At 37.0% G+C, this 8,311-nt stretch overlaps 1 protein-coding gene across 2 annotated transcripts; it reads left to right on the top strand.

The window, feature by feature from the left end:
- The first annotated feature begins 325 nt into the window (after positions 1-325).
- Positions 326-7,125, top strand: LOC107805404 (chloroplast sensor kinase, chloroplastic). Of its 2 annotated transcripts, none has more exons than XM_016629439.2 (9): positions 326-848; positions 3,432-3,593; positions 3,673-3,969; positions 4,307-4,372; positions 4,486-4,554; positions 4,702-4,794; positions 5,232-5,425; positions 5,870-6,143; positions 6,379-7,125. In XM_016629439.2, exons 1-9 carry the CDS (start codon positions 396-398, stop codon positions 6,631-6,633), a joined length of 1,863 nt encoding a protein of 620 aa, XP_016484925.2. In that variant the 5' UTR covers positions 326-395; the 3' UTR covers positions 6,634-7,125. The 2 variants fall into 2 exon arrangements, with proteins under 2 accessions (XP_016484925.2, XP_075096620.1); XM_075240519.1 differs by having other exon boundaries at positions 350-848; positions 1,817-3,593.
- Positions 7,126-8,311: the final 1,186 nt, after the last annotated feature.

The following is an 8,311-nucleotide window of genomic DNA, read 5'->3' as shown; positions in this document are numbered from 1 at the left end:
CAAAATCCCAAATCTCAAATCCCAAAACCAGCTGATTTTGGGCCAAATCCCTAATAATACACATATTTTTCCAAAATAAATTTGATAAATATATTTTGAAAACGTATATCCAAATACATTTTCATCTTCAAATCAAATTTCACTCAAATCAAATTTTTCAAAACAAATTTAGAAATATACGACCAAACGCGAGATAATATTCTTCATTATGAGTACTAGTACTAGTTTAAAGAAAGAAAGAGAAAACTAAACTGGTAGTTAGTGGGACCCCACAGCAATAAGATCCTTGAGGACCAATAGCGGAATGGCATTGGGCCAATTTCCTCCATGTGTGGACATTGAGCCACACAGCATTCGCATTACAACCATCCATCCGATCTAGCACAGTAAAGAAAATGCTGCTCTCTGCATTTCCTCCGCAGAATCCATTACCATTATCCAATCCCACTCACCCACATCCACCCCCGCCCCATCACCACCAACATACCCTCCTCTTCTCCCCTACCTTCCAAAAAAAAGCAACTACAGTTACTCACGCTTCTTCACAGAGACTACCACCACTTGCTCTCACCACTGCCGCCGCTACCTCCTCCACCTATACTTCTCTCCGGCACGTCAGCGGCACGTGCTCCGATGATGATTCCCATGGCGACGGAGACGGTATGGTTTCGTCGGCGTCAGCTGTTGCTGCGGCCATACGGAATGCTTCGACGTCACCGGTGGAGTTCGTTCAGAGGATTGAAAAGGATGACGGAGGCTTGGTATTACCGAGTGCTGATTTCAAGAGACTTTGCGTTGAACAATTCGACCTCTTTCGCCGTATTGTCCATCCTCAGTCTGTTCTTTCCGTAAGTAACATTTACCTTTTGTTCACTGTGTTTTGATTAATGCTTTATTCAGTAGTTCAAAGATAATTTTCTACATCTTTTTTTTATCACAATAACATTCTAATATTCTAATATGACTATTTAATTTCATTAGCTTAAGGCTTTATGTTTAGGTCTTCATGAATTTAAACGGTTCTTACCGTAAGAAACTCTATTTGCTTTTTTGTTTTTGATTAATGCTTCTTCTTCGGAGTAAGATAATTTTGTATATTTTGTATATCTATGTTAATTTGCCTAGCATAAGAAGCTTTATGTTTCGATTTTTGTTGCTGGTTGTTCTTTGGCAATTTGTCTGTTTTGAGTTCGTTGTGCCTGTTGTTAGGTCTTCCATTTCCAGAATTAAGCTGCATTAAGGTCTAAGATAAGTGAAACTTCCAGATAAGTTTGTATGGCTTGCCAATTAATGCTATTGCTCCTTTTTCTCTGCTCTTCAAAAATTACAAATGGCAACCTGTAGAACTTAGTTCAGTTTGTTTCGCTCTCTGGACAGCGGACTGGCCTTAAGTCTTCTGTCTAGTGGTTCTATTATAAGAATGCAACCTGTATATTCTGTTCCTAAGAGTATGAGCTTCCACCAATAGGCATTAGGTAGTGAAATGGTGCTTAAGTTTCTTTAGGAACTATTCTTTCTTCTCTGAAAATTGATCCGTCTATGCTGCTTCAGTTTAACTGAGCAGTTTCAGCCCAAGGATAAGGAACTCAAATGTAGTTGCATTTTAGAGAAGAAAGGCATCATTTCTAGTCATTGCAACTTCTATCTTTTAGAAAAAAGGAAAGAAATGATGCTCTTGTTAGATTGGGAGATGCTCTTAAGATTATAATCCTCTTTAGTTCTTTGTATCAAATATTGTGATTTGTTACACTCTTTCTTGCTTTGATTTTAGATAAAAAAAATGTAACCTAAATTTTTGGCACATCCAATTTGCTAGGAGTAAGACCCAACAGAGTAAAGTGATCACAGAGGGCCCACGGGATGAGATGCCATCAACTAGGAAAAATTGGTTGATCCATTGATAGCCTGGTGGTGAAGGCATCTTCTGGCAATACTCTTGAACATGCTTTTTCTAGGACTAGGACCCTATCAACTGGTCCTTTTTCCAGCATCCTGAATTCTCAGTCCTCTCTCACTAATAAGGATGCACATGGCTTTTGTTCTTTCATTTGCACAAGTGTTCTTTAACCCGTTAGAATACTCTAAAAGTATTAAAGAACAACACAGACCTCCTCACAAAGGAGAGGTTCACTTTCCTTGAACTTTCCCCAAGAAGGCTAGATAGACTGTAACAATGGGTTTGGATGATCAACATAAGCTTTCATTAGGAACAGCATAAATTAGTGTAAGATTGAAAAGAAAATTGGATGCCTGATGTTAAAATGAATACACCCTGGGACAGCATGGCTGGAACATCACTTTCAGAATAAGACTGATTGATCGGGCATTAGTGGAATTTCTGATTGAGTTTGGAAGTTTTCCAAGTACATAAAGAGTATGAAGACACCCTTCTTTGGAACAACTGCAAGAATGAGATTTATACTGTCAAGTATGCCTATCCTTTGATCTCAAACACAGGTCAATACATAGATCGATGGCCATGTAAGAATATATGGAAAGTTAAAGCTCCCATTAAGGTGGCCTGTTTTTCATCGCTGGTGGAAGAGAAGTCTGCCTAACCCAAGAGAACCTGAAGAGAAGGGGATTCCAGCTCTGCCCTAGGTGCCTGCTCTGTGGCAGAGCTCTGGAAACCAATAGCCATTTGTTTCTACACTTCCCCATCACTAGACAATCGTGGCAACTGTTCCTTAACATTGTGGGCCTCACATGGGCCATGCTTGCAACCACTGTTGATTTACTAAAATCTTGGAACAATAATAGAGGTTCTCTGAGGCAGAAGACATGGTGGAGATTGATACCTGCCTGCATTTGGTGGACAGTACGGAAAGAGAGGAACTTAAGAGTTTTTGAAGATAGATACAATTCCCTCCAAGATGTTAAGATGAATTGTATCCTTTTGTTTCATTTTTGGTGTAAAGAAGTCAGGTAGAAAGTAAGAATCTTTGGTAGACATGTTAGGCTTTTTGTAATTAAGGTGGATCATACTTGATCCAACCCTCCATGTACATATGGCTTGCATGCCTTAGTGCTTTTTATTATTACATTGCTACCAGTATCAGGAAAAGGTTGAAAAGAAAAAGGGATTTCTAACCATTTTATTATCCTATAACACTAAAATACGGACCAATAAATGAAACCAAGTTATCTATTCTTACTATAATACTTTGTTTAAACTCTATTTCACGATGTATCATTTGATAACTCTAAACATCTTCCATGTTTGATTGGGCTTCATGTGTTGTGAACAGCGGGGTCTCTAGCCTATTTTTAACCTATTTTTCTTTAGGATTTTCAAAATGATAGAAGACCAATAGGACAAAACCAAACTAAAGAGAAAAGTACTTCCCCCTCACCTGGCTCTTTGGTGATATAAGGTTGAAACACTTTTGCCTTTTTAGTTACTTTCCTTGTGCTAATTTAGTGAATTGCAGGTTTATGTAAGACCAGCAGGTAGTTATGTAATGGACCAGCTAGAGTTGCGTCGCATTACTTTACATCCACATGTCAATGCGACTGATCTTGTGATTCTAACTGGTAACTTTAGCATTCCTGCGGGCTTAAGAGCGGCTGAAGCAGCTCTTTCGAGACAAGAGGTACATCAGTTTCTCCTTCAAGTTTGTTTTGCACTGAATGTATGACTTTACTGTGTTTGAGTAGTCTTATTCATCTTAGGCAGAATTACTTCCTGAGCTTGGAGCTATGGTGTTCCCTATGGTAAAACACCCATTTATTGTTGGGTTTTTAGTTGCGGAACTCCCAAGAACTGCATTTGATAAGGGTGGGTTTAATGTGAAAGCATGGCCTGGCCAGGAGGAGTTTTATTCCTTGCCTCCTAGCATGGATTTGAAATCGTTGAATATCCAAACTTCAACTGACCACTCCTTTGAGATGTTAAAACTCACAGCTGAGCAAAGATTAAATGCTATAAATATTTCCCGTTCACTTGCAATGGCTTATGTCATGGATCAGGTACGAACACTGATATGAAAAAGGTGCTAAGTATACATTATGTCTAGAATTCAATTAATTCATTTGCATCCCTCTATGTATAAATATTTCTTTGAAATATGCAATTACTATAACATCCAAAAACTCGTAATAGTATCATCTAAAAAATGGCTAAAATATTGACGATATAACACCAGTTCTAACTTTTTCGTATTTGTTGCCATGAAATTTCTTCTTTGAGCATTTTGTTATTTAGTTTTCTTGTTTTCTCTTTTTTCCAGTTTTGCACAATAATTTCATCATAAATCTTGCATTGATATAATTTTGTTTTAGAATTAACTTATTTTGTCCTTGTCAGAAAGCAATTTTGCTCCAACAGTCCACCTGGCAAAATAATATCAGGATGAGCAATTTGGTTGAGCAAGTAAGATTTGCACTGCAGCTGCACCCATATATGCCATCAATTTAAGGTGGTCGACATGTACGGCATACAGATTTCAGAACATAATAGATTTTTTATGAATCTTTAATGTGCAGATTCGGGGTTCTCTTTCCAGCATTCGAACTTTGAGTAAGATGTTATCTTCTCAGATTAGAAAGAGTGAGGTATTTTTCTCAAGAAATTTACACCCACAACCTTTTCTTTATCCTGCTTCATCTTCTTTTTGCCCCCAAATAATTGTAACTTTTCGTGGGACTTTTTTAATCAATTACTTTAATGATGAACTAATCTGCACATATGGCCTATTGCAGATTTCATATGATATTGTTCAAGATATCTTGGAGCAAGGTGATTGCCTGAGTGATACTCTTAAGGGACTCCAGGATGCTGTTTCCCTAACAAAGGTACTTCACCAACTGCGCCTCTCTCTCATTGTTCTTGACTTCTTATATGTGACTTTGACTGAGAAAGGAAGGAGAAAGATTGAAGCAAGCCTCTAATTCAGTTTAAAAGAGCTAGAATTTTCTGGGAAACTTGAAAGGGTACAAACTTGAGTCATTCAATACTAAGAGCAAGTTGGGAGTTCCAACGAGACCATGTAAAGAGGAAATAAATTCTAGTCATGAACTAAAATCTCTCAACCCTGGAGGATAATAGTAACACTAGAGGATTGAACTTCTCAAACATCAATTAGAAACATTGCAACAGATATAGGTCACATTAAGAAGGTCCATCTAGACTTCGCCGGCTCTTGTTTGCCTTAGTTGTTGACTTGCCTACAAGTGATTTTGAGAATAACAAAGATAAATTGTTGAATATTATGGGCTTATACATTTTTCAGGCTAATATAATGCGTTATAGTGAAGAAACATTGAAAAAGATGCCTAAATCAACTCATCCTGGTCGTGAGTCGGTGAGGTCTCAGTTATCCAGTAACTTGTCTGAGAAGCTAGAATCTCTCTCTTTAAAATCCAAGGATCTAGAAATGCCAATGCCACCTCTTGCTCTAGCACCTTTACACCAGGAAGGAATCAGGTAAACTTTTGTTTCTCAAACTTTTTTTCGGTTTAGAGACCTACGGATCTGGAAAGTACAAATTGCATTATGTCAACTTCAAAAAATGCTAACGCATATGACAGCATAATAACATACTAAAGAATTTCAATCTTTCGCATTCTCTTTCTTCAGCCATCAACTTCTCGAGATTTTTGCTCGATGGCTCTCCTTTCCCTCCTGTTTCTTCCTTAAAGTTGCCCTGTATAGATGCTTCTTCTATTGGTTGACAAGTCTAATGAATACTCACTTAGGCAGCTTCGGATGGCCGTTTTTTTGTTTTCCTAGTTTGATGCCAAACGATGAGTTTTGATTGTGTGCTGTCTTGTGGAACAACTCTTTGGTTTTGGAGATTGTTAATAATTCCTTTTATTTTTCATTTTCATTTTGGTTGGTCTTTTTCCTCTTCACCTCTTCGCCCGAAAGACCATGCAGTGTTTCTGATGTACTGGTGGATTTGGTGGGAGCAGTGGCGCCTTTAGCGCACGAGCAGAGGAGAGCTGTTTTACTTTCTGAGGTTCCGAGATCTTTACAGGTGCCCATTGAAGAGCCTGCTTTACGACAGGCATTGGGTAATCTGATCGAGGGTGCCTTATTGCGTATACAAGCTGGTGGAAAGGTTGAAATTGTTGCCACTGGAGCACCTGCAGGGGGTGCTCTTGTTATAATTGATGATGATGGCCTTGATATGCACTATATGGTAAGGTGTCATGAACTCTATTCTATATCGTGATCATTGAGACAATGCCTTGATACAAAGATGATACATTGTGGGACATAAAATGAAAATAGGAACTTAATAATAGTAAAGGATTTTATAACTTTGAAAATAGACAGATGATGGGCATTGATATGAACTATATGCTCATGATTGATTTTATCATCTGGCTTGTGTGCTAGTTAGTACTGAAGTATTTTCTCCTCTTTTTGTATAGACACAGATGCACTCTCTAGCACCTTTTGGGGCAGATCTATTTTCTGAAGATAAGGTAGAGGATAACATGACATGGAATTTTGTGGCTGGACTAACTGTTTCACGAGAAATATTGGAGAGTTATGGATGTGTCGTGCGGGTGATCTCACCAAGATTAACAGATGCTGCAATTGGAACTGGGGGAACCCGTATAGAACTCTGGTTTCCCTCTTTATCTTCTTCATCTGTCGTAAATGGCCCTTCTCATGAGGATTAACAAATACTGGGAACTCCACTGTCATTCATTCAGTTGTTGAAAGAACATGAACATACAACAAATTTCCTGCTTAATCATCTGCGGATGCTGAGATGGAAAAATTTAAAAGAGCATTTACTTTTCTGATTCATCTATAGACACAAATCTACCAAATGACTAACTTCTCTCCTACTGGAACTGAGCAAAATGTGGAAGGTATAGCTAATGATACTAGAAGGCTCCTTTTGGCTTTGTCAACTGCTTTCTCTCGTTGTTCAAGCCTTCTACAGAAAAAACAATGCAAGAAGACTCTTTTGTATATATTATAGCGTAGTAGCTGTTCCCTTTTATGGTCTATTATCTGTTGTGTTGCTCACAATATTTTATCGACTATGGACCAGTTACATGGACAGAATTCGCCAAGTTGTATAGATCAGTGCTCCAGATGAAACTTCTTACATTGCTGGGACTTTTATTGGATAAACTAGCAAATACACAGACTCTCTCTCTCTCTCTCTCGATCTCGATCTCGATACTAGTTGCTACAAGTTCCCAAAAATCCTCTTCCCACAGCCATGGCGATAGTTTCTTTATTAGCTTATTCTTTTTTCTCTAATTTACTGTTCAAAATTGTGAGGAAGAATATTTTGGGAAAGACTCAAATTTTGCTTCTATACTTCATTTTACCTTATGCATCAGCAGTTTGAAAGATAATAGGAAAAATGTAATTTTTCTGTTCCATTGGGACAAATTTTTCATCCAGCTAATTAATATAAATAATTATTTATTGTTGAAAGAAAAGAATAGAACATTGAACCTTTGGCCTAATTAAGAAGATGGAGGTACGTGCTTAGATCTAAGTGTTGATATTCTTTTAGCATAAATATGGATATTCTTTCCAACTTATTTGTACTAGAAGATTCAATAATTTAGTAATTACTGACGTAAATAGTACTTCATTCGCCATCTAAAGAATGTAGGTTTAAGGTTGAACCATTGAAGGCCACCAATGTATAAAATTTTAAATTGAATTCGAATATCAATTTCTTACTTTTAAAACATATATTTAAAATATTTTTGAAAACTATGCTTAAAAGAAAAAGATAATATTTGACTTTTTTGTCAGCAAAAATTTTTGAGTCAATAAATATATAATAATAGCAACTATATATTATTACATGTATTTTCTTAAAAAAGCCTCTGCCTTTAGCATTTAAAAGTTTAGAAGGTGTAACCTTTGAGTGTCTTTATGGTTATAGTGATTGAGTGTCTTTATGGTTATATTGATTTTGCTGGCAAGAGTTGACTTTTATTTTTGAACTTTGTGCTTTTGTGTCTTGTGTTAAAAGTTTTGATAGGAGCTTGCTATGACACTTTGTCTGTTTTGGAGCTAACTTGTGCAGAGAAGAATATGTTTTTTAAGTTATACATATTGTTATACCTTTAAATTCAAGAAAGTATGGTTGTATTGTATTGAAAGAGGAGTGAATTTGTAGAATAGGTTGAATGTAAGGGATGAGTCAAATAAGACTCACAATGGCTTGTTTTCGGAGACACAAAATTGAGGAATTGAAATTAGCCTAGTGCCTTCATCTATTGATCAAGTCGCTATAGTCAAAAGCTAGGCACATGACCTTTTTTTTAGTTCCTTGAGGATTGTAAAGTTAAGTGAGGCACATGACCAATTTTCTAGTTGCTT

Source organism: Nicotiana tabacum, chromosome 20, assembly GCF_000715075.1.
Source record: "Nicotiana tabacum cultivar K326 chromosome 20, ASM71507v2, whole genome shotgun sequence".
NCBI lineage: Eukaryota > Viridiplantae > Streptophyta > Magnoliopsida > Solanales > Solanaceae > Nicotiana > Nicotiana tabacum.
Note: the sequence above shows the minus strand (reverse complement) of the source record. Positions and strands in the feature narration are given on the sequence as shown.

Excerpts from the sequence above, each read along its gene's own strand:
- LOC107805404 (XM_016629439.2), top strand. The coding sequence starts at position 396 with ATGCTGCTCTCTGCATTTCCTCCGCAGAATCCATTACCATTATCCAAT. Across the intron at positions 4,373-4,485 it reads TGAGCAATTTGGTTGAGCAA|ATTCGGGGTTCTCTTTCCAG; the intron begins GTAAGATTTGCA and ends TTTAATGTGCAG. Across the intron at positions 6,144-6,378 it reads GCCTTGATATGCACTATATG|ACACAGATGCACTCTCTAGC; the intron begins GTAAGGTGTCAT and ends CTTTTTGTATAG.